This window comes from Carcharhinus amblyrhynchos, chromosome 8 (assembly GCF_965287045.1).
Source record: "Carcharhinus amblyrhynchos chromosome 8, sCarAmb.v2.hapA, whole genome shotgun sequence".
NCBI classification, from domain to species: domain Eukaryota; kingdom Metazoa; phylum Chordata; class Chondrichthyes; order Carcharhiniformes; family Carcharhinidae; genus Carcharhinus; species Carcharhinus amblyrhynchos.
In genome coordinates, this window is record NC_137331.1 from 79,077,855 (window position 1) to 79,092,519 (window position 14,665).

At 43.5% G+C, this 14,665-nt stretch overlaps 1 protein-coding gene across 1 annotated transcript in view; it reads right to left on the bottom strand.

Moving 5' to 3' along the window:
- Positions 1–14,665, bottom strand: part of myom1b (myomesin 1b) — a 124,925-nt gene that overhangs the window by 88,525 nt on the left and 21,735 nt on the right. The window contains exons 5-6 of the mRNA XM_080194310.1: positions 7,249–7,406; positions 4,800–4,892 (exon numbers count right to left, since the gene is read on the bottom strand). Coding sequence (XP_080050436.1) covers positions 4,800–4,892; positions 7,249–7,406 — 251 coding nt within the window. The remainder of the gene's footprint in view (positions 1–4,799; positions 4,893–7,248; positions 7,407–14,665) is intronic.

The window sequence follows — 14,665 nt, forward strand, 5'->3', positions numbered from 1 at the left end:
TTAGTGTGATCTACATGGATTTTAGCTTGCCATTTAACAGGGTCCCACATGACAGACAGGTCAATAAATTAAATACTCATGGGACCAAAGGGCAGCAAATTGGATCTAAAATTGCCCCAGGGGCAGGAAGCAAGAGTTATGGTGGATGGCTGTTTAAGTGACTGGTTGGCTGTTTCCGGGGGGGTAATGCAGGGCTCACGTTCGGTCCCCTTGATGTTCATGGTATAGGTCAAAGATTCAGGGGATGACCTTACCAAAAAAAGTGCTGAACAATCATGAGGACGGTTTCCTACTAGTTTCCACTAGTAGGAAAAACTAGAACCAGAGGGCACAACCTCAAGCTGAAGGGACGATCCTTTAAAACAGAGACGAGGAGGAACTTCTTTAGCCAGAGTGGTGAATCTGTGGAACTCTTTGCCGCAGAAGGCTGTGGAGGCCAGGTCATTGAATATATTTAAGACAGAGATAGATACGTTCTTGATTAATAAGGGGATCAGGGGTCATGGGGAAAAGGCAGGAGAATAGGGATGAGAAAAATATCAGCCATGATTGAATGGCGGAGCAGACTCAATGGGCTGGTGGCTTAATTCTGCTCCTATGTCTTATGGTCTTATGGTCTTCTGGGGAAGAAATCATGCCAATTTTTGGGCTAGCTTCCAGTAGCAATCGTACAGCACTTAAAGACAAAAATGAGCCAGGATGTGATTCTTCCCAGCAGGGGAGGAGGCGGAGCCTAATCTCACCAGGACGCCGGCTGTTAAGGTCTACGGGCACCACTGCACAGCACCTCAATCTTGCAATGCACTGGAAGATCTCCTGTCACTCCCCATTCCACCACTTCCACTCCCCCATCCTGATGGACATCATCCCCTCCAGTCTCCCTGCTGATTGTCACCCCAGTGATCACCCCCACACCCCCCTGACTGCTGACCCAGCCTAATCAACCCCAAGAGGCACTGCCTGACCCTGTCCCTGTCCACCCGGGTGCTTTCAATGGCCTACAACCCTACTGGTGAGGCCATCATGCCTGATCCCTGTTGTTGGGTGAGGACCTCAAGGGTAAGTACAAGTGATCCCGGCTGATAGTGCCTGGGTCTCACTTATTATGTTTAGATGATATTATGAATATTGAATCAGCTTTGTGCCCTTTTTGGACAAGCAGCCCATTTCAGTGGGAAATCAGTTTTGGTAAGATTGCGAGAGGCAAAAAACCAGGCGCAAACCCAATTTTTTGCCTCTCACTCAATTTTACCAGCCTGCCATGCAGATCGACCGACAGAACAAGCTGGTAAGATCACCCCTTAGACTTGAATGCAGGGAGCATAATTAAGCAGTTTGTCGGTGATATGAAAATTGATCATGTGGTTGACAGTAAAGGGGAATGTTGTAGACTGCTGGAAGATAGCAGTGAACCCGTCGGATGGACAGGTGGCACAGTGGTTAGCACTGCTGCCTCACAGCACCAGGGACACAGATTCAATTCCAGCCTTGGGTGACTGTCTGTGTGGAGTTTGCACTTTCTCCCTGTGTCTGGGCTTCCTCCGGGTACTCTGGTTCCTCCCACAGTCCAAAGATGTGCAGGTTAGGTTGCCTGGCCATGTTAAATTGTCCTTTACTGTCACGGGGAATAGCGGGGTAAATACATGGGGTTATGGGAATCAGGTCTGGATGGGCCAAACAGCCTCCTTCTGCACTGCAAGAACTCTATGAATTCTATGAATCCAAACTGGCAAATCCAGAAAAGTGTGCAATAATATATTTAGGGAGGGCAAGCAATACAAAAGAATACACCATAAATGGTAGGATTCTAAAGTGGACAGGAACAGAGAACCTACAGAACCCCTGATGGTAGCAGGATAGGTAGATAAGGTAGTCAAGTATACTGGATATTTTCATTTACTGACCAAGACTTGGAAAATAAGAGCAACATAAAATACTAGTTAGATTGCAGCTTGAGTATTGTGTACTGGTTACTGGATTACAGTATGGATGTGATCATTGTCGGGAGAGTACAAAATGGAATTATGAGAATGTTGCCAGAAAAGGAGGAATCTAGCCAAGAGGAAAGATTGGATAGGCTGAGATTGTTTTGTTTGGAACTGATGAGGTTAAGGGAATATTTAATTAAGGTGTACAAAATTGAGATGTCTGATAGAATAGATGGGATGGAACGGATCCATTTTCATTAGCTGAAAGGGCATTAACCAGGGTGCATAAATTTAAAGTAATTAATGGAAAGATTAGAGTGGAGCTGAGGAGTATTTGTTTCACCCAGAAGGTGGTAGGGACCTGGAACTCACTGCCTCAAAAGGTGGTGGAGACAGAAACCATTAATGCATTTAGAAAACATGCCTGGATATACACTTGAGGCTCTGCAACCTACTGGGCTACTGACCAAGTGCTGAAAGGTAGGGTTTGTCTGGATAGCTCTTATTCATGATGTGGAGATGCTCCCCTGACGAAGGGGCAGAGCCCCGAAAGCTAGTGGTGTTTGCTACCAAATACACCTGTTGGACTTTAACCTGGTGTTGTGAGACTTCTTACTGTAGCTCTTACTCAGCCAGCATTCCAATGATGGGCCAATTGGTCTCCTTCCACCATAAATCTTTCTGTTTCTTTCTATGTTTTCAATAGGGAGTACTGAAATATGTAATGTACATGCAAATTCTTCGAAAAGGAACAAATAACCTAATTTTATCCAAATTTCATTTATACCAAATGTAACACTTCCTTTTATTCTAAAGAAAGATTTTTTCTAAGTCCCTCTACACATTCTGCACATTCCAGTGCCTGCCTTCTATTTCCCTCTTCTTTATTTGTCATACCTAAATTAAGCTATCAAACTATTCTGGATTGTCATTTAATGGTCTAAAATCTCTTAAAGATAATGATTATTAATTTTATCAAACTAATCCTTAAACCTATAGAAAATTTTAAAGTAGAAAGGAAAACACACAAAGCCTGAAAATTATAATTACTAACATTATGGTACAATGCCTTAAGGCATTAGGCTGAATTTATTTTGTCCACTCGTTTAACACAGGAATTTTAATAGAACAGTTTGTGAGTGTTGAAAAAAACTATATGCATTAAGTGTATGGCATTCATATTCATGTAGAGTAATTACAAGGTCATAGTTATTACTGGTTCAAGTCATAATTGACAATAACTTGTAACATAACTTTATAATAAAAAATTAAAAAGAATTAAGTCTTAATAGCATGCAAGCAACATGGCAACCTGAATATTCAACTTGTGTCGCATTGTATTCTGGTTGTGAATCTAACTGTTGTATTTTGCCTTCAATTTAGCGACAAATTCTAAAACTTTTCTCTTATTCGGTGGCATTGATCCACCCAGATTTTTTTTCTTGATCTTACAAATGCTTGTACTCAGTCAGGTGCCTTGTCTGCCAGGAAAATGCCCCACTATTTTCTGATGTGCATTTGTGGCATGCACATGCACAACTGGCATGCACAACTCATCACAGGTAACAATTTGGAAAATGTCCTGTGTTCAGCCTGGAAAGCAGGTGAACGCATCAGCTGTACAGCTGGCCAAATTCAGCAGCTAATCATAACAGTACAACAGTCAGTTTTACTGTAACGTGAAATCCAAGCTCAGCATTTGCGCCATTCACAGTTTCACTAACAGCTTATCAAATTTACAACCGCCAGTGTTTGCTGTCAAATTAACGGTGAGACCAAATGTCATTGACCATTATTGATGGGAAGGTGAGACAGCAACATCAGGTAAGGAGCAGACGCACGATTAAACGCAAATATTCAAATGTTGCTGGATGATCTACACCACTCCACCATTTGCAAATATGTTGTTTTCACAAACTTCAGCATCAACATGCATTGAATATCATATAGTTACTGTATGTGTGGTAGATATATTTATATTTATATATTTAAGGCTATATAAGAATACATTTATTGACACAATAAATGTAAATTGCTGCCAATCAACTTCTTCAGCATTGAAAATGAATTGTTGCAAGTTTGGAGTCTTATTCTTTTAAGTTTTGAATATCTTGGGGAGATTTTTAAAAAGTCAATTTTTAGTTTGTTTCTTTTCTTTTTTTCACTTTTCTCTCTCTCGATCAATCAAATCTTTCTTTCCCATTATTTTTCTGCACCTGATTTGATATTGAATTAATTCATTTTATTTCATCCATTTTCATAGTTGTCCTTCCGTTTAGTTCACAGTTGTCAAATCTCAGAGGTTAAGGGGATTTTGTTTTCTCTGTACGTGCATGCCCTTGCTGAATAGCTATCAGTTCCTACCTTCAGCAACTTTGTGGACAAAGATGTTATGAGCTGAAAGGTCAGGAAAGGTAATGACAGGTAATGGCCGGAATTTTCGGCTGTTCATGCTGGCAGGATCTTCTGGTCCTGCCGATGGCGCACCTCGTCATGGGTTTCCTGGCTATGTGGGGCGGAATCTATGGGAAATCCCAAATCACCTCCTACCATGAGCAAGATGCTGTGGGGATGCCAGAGAATCCCACTCACTCTTAAATACACGGCTACAGCAAGTTCTGGCCCACTCTTTGATATGTGCGATTGAGAAAGGTAGGAAAGAAAGAGAAAAATTGATTATCTCACTCCACCTATCCCAGTTAATTGTGTCCATTAGGAATTTAATAAATGTCAGGGCTCTGAGCAAAACAACTGACTGCCAATGGACTCCTGTTAGGTATAACTTTCCACCTCCATTAGTTACTGAATCATTGACAATATTTCCTTTTTTAACACCAACTATGAGATTGAAGAAAGAAAATAGCTTCTCACTTGTTAATTTCCAAAGAATGAACTCCAAATTTACTGTCGATGACATATTTCCCAGGATCAGTGTGGACATTGATGGTCACATTGTTTTTGTACCTGAGTGTTAAAAACAAAAATGGAGTTAAATGTAAAGATGGTAAATATCACTACTGCTTGACACTGACACTTTTTCCAGTCACGAACATTACATATGCAAGTAAACTGTACAAATCTCCCTCCCCCAGAGAACAATGTGGCCTCACTCCCCTCCACCCCCCCAAGCAGAGAATGATCGAGGCTGTCTCCCCCCCTCCCACTCCCACCACTGATCTAAGTGAGAGAGCCGTTGTAAGCTCTGAACTCGCCTCTTCAGCAGCTGGACCGCCCGATTCAGACTTTTATTCAGCATGTTCTTTTTGGCGTGATTCCGGATTGGCGAACGTGATGGTAAAGGGGGAAATGCTGATAAAGATGGGCGGGCAGTTCATTAATTCGATTTAAATGCATGCAAATGCATTTAAATTGCCGTTGCACCGGTTGAAGGTACAAATCGGATCGTGACTATTCCCCAGTTTCAGTAAAGTGGCCATCTGCATGGACGTGAGCATGGATCGCGTTAAAGGCCTCACACCCAACTTTACCATGTTTTTGAGCCCGAAAATGGGCGCGGCGCAATGGTAAAATAGGGCTCATTTTATCCAGTCAAAGAGAGCATAGAGAAAAGCAGGCAACAATAGAGACACAATGGCAGAAAGGTAAACTCTTCGCCGTATGTTTGTTATTCTTTCAGAGGAATGTGGGCATTGCTAGGTCAGTATTTATTGCTCATCACTAATTGCCCTTGAGAAGGTGATAGTGAGCTGCCTTCTTGAACTACTGCAGTCCATGTGGTGTAGGTACACCTGAGTTTCAGGATTTTGACCCAGCCACAGTGAAGCAACAGCGATATATTTCCAAGTCAGGATGGTGAGTTAATTGGAAGGGAATTCCCAGGAAGTGTCTGCTGCCCTTGTCCTTCTAGATGGTAGTAGTTATGGATTTGGAAGATGCTTCCTGAAGAGCCTTGATGAGTTGTTGCAGTGTCTCGTCTAGATGGTATACACTGCTGCCATTGTGCATTGGTGATGAAGGGGGTGAATGTTTGTGGATGGGATGCCAATCAAGCGGCTGCTTCGTCCTGGTTGTCTCCCCAACAGCACAGTGGGTGGACCTACACCACATGGACTGCAATGGTTCAAGAAGGCAGCTCACCACCATCTACTCAAGGGCAATCAGTGATGAGCAATAAATGCTGCCCAAGCGATGCCCACATTCCCATGAAAGAATAACAAACATAAGGCCAGGCATTTACTTGAGTGATATATATATTTTATAATCACCTTATCAAAATGCCCTACCACCTTTGTGGATTTGGATACCGAAGTCTCTCTGCTCATCCACATTTTTGAAAATTCTGTCATTTATATAGTACACTATCTTTCAGTGTTAGTGCTCTCAATCCGCATCATGTCACACCTGCCTTATTTCTGCCCAGTTTGCCATGCTGTCACTGTCAAGATTGTAACTATCCTCATTACTGTTTACCATCTCTCAAAGTTACAGATCATCTGCAAACTTGACAATGCTACTGTTCAAATGCAAATCTAGTTTATTTATTAAAAATGTGAAGAATAATGGATCCCCGCATTAACTCTTCATGAACAACATTGCAAATCACAGAGGAGGAGGGACTAGAGTTAGAAGACGTTTAAATTATTTTCTTGATAAATTAAGAGGTAAACTAATAAAGGTTTCCAAGATAGTGAGAGGTTTTTATAGAGAAAATATATTCCATCTAGCAAGTGGGTCAATAATTGAGACCAAAGATTCAGAACCATTGACAAAGGATCTGGATGGGAGAACAGGAGAATTTTTTCCCATTCAGAGAATTGTTGTGACCTGGGTCCCTCTATCTGGAAATGTCCCACAAATAGTTTTAAACAGCAGTTTTTATTATTTATTCACAGAAGTGGGTATTGCTGACAAGGCAAGCACCTATTGCCCCACTGGATGGACACTTAAGCATACAGAAATTACAGGCTAATGAACAAAAAGTGGGCACGGGGAGGTAAGTCCAAACGTTCTGTCAGCGTGCCTGCACAGGCATAATCGGCTGAATGGCCTCCTTCTGAGCAGTCACTTTCTAAGATTCTGGGATCTATGTCCATCTGATTCTGACCCTCCAACCAATGATGTTTCTTCCTGTATCACAGATTAAATAGAACAGCAATATACTTGCACTTTACAGTGTTTAGCCTGTAGCTCAACTTTTAAATCCATATTACCTCAGGAACATATTAAGAAAGACAAGGTAGAGCTGACTGCTGTTTGACTTCCTCTAAATAGGTAGAATTTTATCTAACTTTGGTAAACAAACAGGGATGTCGTGGGAGAGGTGATATATGGTCTGAATGAAATAGAGGTGTTTCTTTACCATGTAACCCGAGGCACAGGCCAACCTGAGACAGTACAGTGTAACTTCACATTCTGCTTCTCCCAGACAGTGTGTGATCTTGGCTTGATTATAAACTCAGGCACACGAAGCAGGCTATCCTCCCTCAATCTTCTGTGATATTCTTGAGTATCGTAGATCTGAGGTGAGACGCAGAAGAACATGAGGCTGATCCAATGCAAAAATGTCAGCATTAGCAACACTATCATTTAACTTTTGTACTTTTTTTTACAGATTAATCAGAAAAAATCTGCAAACTTGCATTCGGAAAGAAAATATAAGCACATGCAATTAAGAAAAGTCATTATTCTTCAAGCTCTTTATGGAAAAGGATGTAGACATCTTCAGTAGTCTGTAGATAAGTGCACAATGTCATGCTGCAAGTGTTCTGACAGTGAGTCAATGTAGGGTATTTTAACCCTCCTTGCAGCAGGTGGGCTGTCAAACTGGGCGAGTTGAAATACTCTGTCTGTTCTCAGTCAGCAGGGATTTTTCCATAACTGATTGTTTGGATAACTGGGCAGGCTATTTAAAATAGATGTTAGGACCCTTCCATATATAACTGATTGACATAACGCCTGTTCTGGAACCTTCAGGGAAATGGGCTACCCTCAGAAGATGTGCTTGTCTCAGATTTTCTTTGGTGTGATGCGGCCTAAGCAGTGGTTGCAAGAAAATGAGCAAACCCAATAAGTGTGCAGCTCTGTAGATCTCATTACTGTGGCAGTACAACTGACTGGTCTTTTCAAAAATATTGGCTGATTTTCCGACCGCCAACCCCCCCAGCCCCTCCCCTGCCAACCCCTGGCAGGAGGCTCCCCAGCAGCACAGCCAGCAAGCAACACAAATGGCCACTGACATTGGCAGGACTGGACTGGAAGATCCCACTGGCGGCCAATGGCGAATTGCCTCTGGCATCAAAAAACATGCCACCGGGGAGGCCAGAAAATCCCAACCATTGTGATGCCAACATGGAGAATGAATGATTCATATTTCTAATGAAAAGTTGGTGATTTATGTGGTCCATCCGTGCAAACAGACACACTAGCGCCTTGGCACCAATCTTGGCCAATCCTCATTTTTATATTTCACCATTTTATCTTTATCAAATTTATGCAGCTTCAGCTTCAAATTTTATTGTGGTGGGCAGTTGAGCTTATGACTACAAAATTGAGCACTGCTTTTGCACTTAACCTCTTGTAACGTAATGATAGTGATCATAGGTTCTGCTACAGAGCTGATGGGAAAAGGGGTTTGCTTTCCATCCTTCTGGTTTGGAGGCCCTTGAAATGCTGGGCCCAATCTTGTCAGCATCATTTAATATTTCACAAAAAAGGTATAGTGAATCCTCTTATCAACTGTACATGATCAGTGTCACTGTTTATAGCGACAGGAAGTGGATGAATTTCCAGGGAAACCTTCTAGGACTTAAGTGGGGTGATCAAAAGGTCTAAACTCCACACCCCTAATACCCACAGCATCCATTATCCCCAGCAACAATGTACCTTTGACCTTGTGCTAAATTTTATGGTTAGTAGCAGTTTCATGGAGTCAGTGGTTACCCACATCATTTACATACTTATAGTGTCCATTTTATGCCGACGCAAGAAATATTTCCATTGATTTGAACCCCTTCATTGCATCAGAAAAAGTCTTTTGAAAGACCTGTTTCTATAAAGACTACTCTCCTTAATGTAGTCAATCATTCTTAAGAGATTCCTCTCCCTATTGGAACTGCTCAGAGAAAGATCTATCCTCCATCCCTGTGTCCAGTCCATCATAAGAAGTCTCAAAACAGACTTTGTGAGACTTCTTACTGTGTTTACCCCAGTCCAACACCGGCATCTCCATCCGGTCCATAGACAGCCTTTTCTTCCTCTCTAAAGACTACCTAGCTGAGTACTCCCCACCCCACTGCTTCCTCATCAAATAACTTCAGTCTGGCTCCAATTAGTTTTGGCACCCACACCACCCCAGTTAAAGACATTATAATGTTATGTGCAATTGAGTAAAGTTTATTTGTTAGTCACAAGTAGGCTTACATTAACACTACAATGAAGTTACTGTGAAATTCGCCTAGTCACCACACTCCACCATCTGTTAGGGTACACTGAGGGAGAATTTGGCATGGCCAATGGACCTAACCAGCACGCCTTTCGGACTGGAGGAGGAAACTGGACCACTCAGAGGAAATTCATGCAGATACAGGGAAGACATGCAAACTCCACACGGACAGTGACCCAAACTGGGAATTGAACCCAGGTCCCAGCAGTGGCTCACCAGTGTGCCACCATGCCGTCCTATAGAGCACAACCAATCACCATCCTACTCACTCCTCTGCAACACTCTGTAAAGTAGACTATATCATTATCATCCACCAGTCCTCTGTCCTTTCCTGGCACTGTCTACACATGGTTTTATTTCTACCTTTTCCGTTGCATCCAGCAAATCTTCTGCAATGTCTTCTTTTTAATACCCATGTGAATTCACCAGTGTTTCATCCACAAGTCTCCTTCTATGTTGCCCTTCAGTCATTTGCCTCCCCCTTTAGCCATCATGTCAACTGTTGACAGCTTTACTATTACCTGGATTCATTGACTGGTACTCTGCTATTTGACTACCCATCTAAGACCAATTCATGGATAAGGCAGAACTTCCTACAGCTCAACATTAGAGACCAAAGCCATCTTTGGTGTTTTTGATTCTGTGCCTCACATCCTGAGTCTGACCTTCTTCTCAATCAAAACTGCCTCAAAGTTGTTTGATCTCAGTATGGTGCTTAACCCTGAGCTGAATTTCAAATTCCACAGTCATGCAAAACTGGCTATTTCTACCAAATACGTCAATACCTGACCCAGCTCTTATTAATGCCTTTGGACTTCAGGACTAAATTCAATGACCTGCTTTTCATTCCTCCAAATTCCATAAATGCTAATACATCTAGAACTCTGCTATCCATCTTGTGACCCACCTCTCCTATCTCCCCTGCATCTTTGCTAAATTTTCCTCGGTTTTGCAAACTTCAAAACTTCATCCTGCCTCTTTGACCTCTTCCAGTCCAATGTCCCAGCTTGCACCCTCCATGCTTCCATTCCTGCTTGGTTAAGTTACCCCCTTTTAATTGTGTTACCTCAGGTGGCAATCGCAACACTCTAGCACTAACTGCCACTTCCCTCGCAATGCTCTTCCCTTGTTACACTTTTAAAAGCAACCTTAAACCAATCCGTTTGGCCAAGATTTCAGTTCTCTAAATTAAACTCTTATTTCTGCTTTGGCCCGATGTTGAACAAATGAAAGCAATGGGATGTTTTGTCATTCTAAAGGTGCTATGTAAATATAAATGACTGTTGCCTGCTAACAGGAAAAGAACGTTGTGCCAAAAAATAATGCACACTGCTTAAAGGGGCTATGTAATTCCAATGTTCTAAAATAAAGATGCAAAGGACATATTCAATGGACCAAGGGCATTAAGTTCAGAAACTTAATGCTGCCTCCACCAGTTTTTAAATGTATTGGAAAAATTCAGCTCAAATTACAAAGTGTAGAGCCAGAAGCTATCTTGTCACTACACACTGAGACAGTAACAAAAAGTTGCATTCGCTCCTTCATGGTTTCTACAGTTTCTAACTGCAACGCCTTAATCTGTTGCTTGTTATTATTCCCCATTTATTGCTTTGTACATATGTACATACTACATAATAATGAAAAGCATCATTCATGACAGATTATCTCATTACTACCATATGTCTTTAATTGTGCTTTCCCACACAACTCATTCAACTTTACAAGACCCTTCCAAAACCTCCACTCTTTGTTCATTGCTGGCGGTCATTCTTATATTCTCACGCATTCCACCATGTGACATTCCAACTGCTATCTGTCGTTTCCTGCAAGTTTTAATCAAAGACAGGCAGATGGGGTCCCAGGAGGTAAAACTTCCCATGCTTCTCGATGCTGAGGTTAGGGGAGCTTACTGCTCTTCAAAAATGGAAGAGGGCAGGAAAGGGGGAGAAAATCAATATCTCAAAGCACTTACAAATTAGAGAATTAGAGCAACAAGCAATTAGAGCAAAACACTTTGACCAATAGCTGTAGAACTGAGGAATAATTTCCAGCAAAGATTATCAACCTTCTGTTCTTCATGGGTTGCACAGGCAACTACATGCACTTCCTTAAAAGGGATTGTGGGATATGGGGAGAAAATGGGCTGACCTTTCACAAGCAGATGGGTTTGTTTATCTAAATTCTTCCTGCTACTAAAAACTCTTTCACATTCTTATGCCTTTCACTGAAGCAAACTGATTTTTTTTTTGCTGACACTAGCTCAGATACTGGTGCCCACTGTTTGAACATAAGAACATAAGAAATAGGAGCAGGAGTAGGCCATCTAGCCCTTCGAGCCTGCACCGCCATTCAATAAGATCATGGCTGATCTGTCGTGGCTCAGTTCCACATTCCCGCCCTCTCCCCATAACCCTTAATCCCCTCTCTTATCAAAAACCCATCAACCCGCATCTTAAAAATATTTAGCGAGGCAGCCTCCACCACTTCAACGGGCAGAGAATTCCAGAGATTCACCACCCTTTGAGTGAAGAAGTTCCTCCTCAACTCCGTTCTAAACCGCCCCCCCTTTATCTTGAGGCTGTGCCCCCTAGTCCTACTGTCTTTTTTGAGCGGGAAGAGTCTCTCCACCTCTATCCTATCCATCCCATTCATCATCTTATACGTCTCAATGAGATCTCCCCTCATTCTTCTAAACTCTAACGAGTACAAGCCTAGTTTATTCAGCCTCTCCTCATAGCTCAACCCCCTCAACTCCGGTATCAGCCTAGTAAACCTCCTCTGCATTCCCTCCAAGGCCAAAATATCTTTGCGCAGGTGCGGCGCCCAAAACTGCACACAGTACTCCAGCTGCGGCCTCACCAATGCCCTATACAGCTGCAGCAAGACCTCCCTACTTTTATATTCAATCCCCCTCGCGATGAAGGCCAGCATCCCATTCGCCTTCCTGACCACCTGCTGCACCTGCAAGCTGGGTTTTTGCGGCTCATGCACAAGGACCCCTAGGTCCCTCTGCACCGTCGCCTGCTGCAGTTTTTCGCCACGTAAGTAATAATCCTTCCTACCATTATTCCTACCAAAGTGGACCACCTCACACTTGCCAACATTAAATTCCATTTGCCATTTCCTGGCCCATTCGCCCAGCCTATCTAGATCCTCTCCACACCCTCCGCACAATTTGCTGTTCCCCCAATCTTGGTGTCATCAGCAAGTTTCGACACCTTACACTCAGTTCCCTCCTCCAGATCATCTATATAAATGGTAAAAAGCTGAGGCCCCAGCACCGACCCCTGGGGCACTCCACTAGTCACCATCCGCCAATCCGAATAGCACCCGTTGACCCCCACTCTCTGCCTCCTATTTGACAACCAATCCTCTATCCACGCTAACACCCTACCCCCAACTCCATGTCCCTCGACCTTCTGCAATAACCTCTTGTGAGGTACTTTGTCAAACGCCTTCTGAAAATCTAGAAAGACCACATCCACCGGCTCTCCTCTATCCACTGCCCTAGACACATCCTCATAGAACTCCAGTAAATTTGTCAGACACGACTTCCCTTTAATGAAACCGTGCTGCGTCTGCTCTATCAAGCAATTCCCTTTGAGATGCCTCGCAATTTCCTCCTTAATGACAGATTCTAACATTTTACCTACCACAGACGTTAAACTAACCGGCATATAATTCCCCGCCTTTTGCCTGGCACCCTTCTTAAACAACGGCGTAACATTAGCCGTTTTCCAATCATCCGGCACTTCCCCGGAATCCAGCGACGTCTGGAAAATAACCACCAAGGCATCCACTATAACCTCCGCCATTTCTTTCAGAACCCTCGGATGCATTCCATCCGGTCCTGGGGACTTGTCCACAATCAGCCCCTCCAGTCTGTCGAGCACCGCCTCTCTAGTAACAGTAATGTCATTAAGACCCTCCAGACCTACCACCTTTCCATCGCTAACACCCGGCAAATTATTCACGTCCTCCTCCGTGAAGACAGAAACAAAAAAGTTATTCAATACCTTAGCCATATCCCCATCCCCTACCACTAGGTCCCCTTTCTCATCCTCTAAAGGACCAACGTTCACCCTAGCCAGCCTCTTCCTTTTTATATATTTCTAAAAACTCTTGCTATCCTTTTTTATATTAAGCGCTAGCCCAGCTTCATAGTTTCTCCTACCCTTCTTTATCAACTTCTTTGTCAATCTTTGTTGACATTTAAACCTCTCCCAATCCTCTTCTCGCCCACTACTCTTAGCTACTCTAAATTCCTCCGCTTTTAATTTTACACTTTCCTTCACCTCCTTCGTTATCCATGGCTTATTACCTCTCCTCCTACGGTCCTTTTTGACCATCGGAATAAATTTCCGCTGAGCACCAAGAAAGATCTCCTTAAAGATCCTCCACTGCTCCTCAGCAGACCCTCCCTCCAACGCGCTCCCCCAGTCCACATTCGCCAATTCTTCTCTCATCCTACCGTACTCCCCTCTATTCAAACAAAGTACGCGAGTCCGGGAACCCACTTTCTCCTCCTCCATCTGCACCAGAAACTCCACCATACAATGATCACTTTCCCCAAGAGGATCCTTCACCGCAAGGTCCCTAATTCTACCCACCTCATTACATAGCACCAGATCCAAGATAGCTCGCTCCCTCGTCGGCTCCAACACACACTGTTCCAGGAAACTATCCCGGCAGCATTCCAAGAACTCCTCCTCGAGCCCACCGTGTCCAACATGGGTCGACCAATCAATATGCAGATTGAAATCCCCCATAACTATGGCCGTCCCATTCCTGCACGCCGCACTTATTTGCACGTTAACAGCCTGCCCCACTTCCAGATCATTATTCAGGGGCCTATAGACGACACCCACCAGCGTCTTCCTCCCTTTGCTGTTCCTAATCTCTACCCACAACGATTCCATGTTCTGCTCCTTGGCTCCAATATCATCCCTTGCTACCATCGTGATGCTATCCTTAATCAGCAGAGCTACGCCCCCCCCCCTTTTCCCTCCTGCCTATCCTTCCTAAACACTTGATAGCCCTGTACATTCAGCTCCCAGTCCCTGTCACCCTGCAGCCACGTCTCTGTAATGGCCACCAGATCGTATCCATTTGTGTCGATCTGCGCCACCAGCACATCCACTTTATTCCGAATGCTTCGTGCATTCAGATAAAGCGCTTTCATCCCAGCCTTCACCTGGACCCTATTTGCCGTAACGCCACCAACCATACTCACGCCCCCACTCCCTCTATTATTGGGAAACCCTCGGCCTCTTCCCTTACCTGTACCTTCTCCTTAACTTTAGACCTCGTAACATCACCTACCCTCGCACCCTCC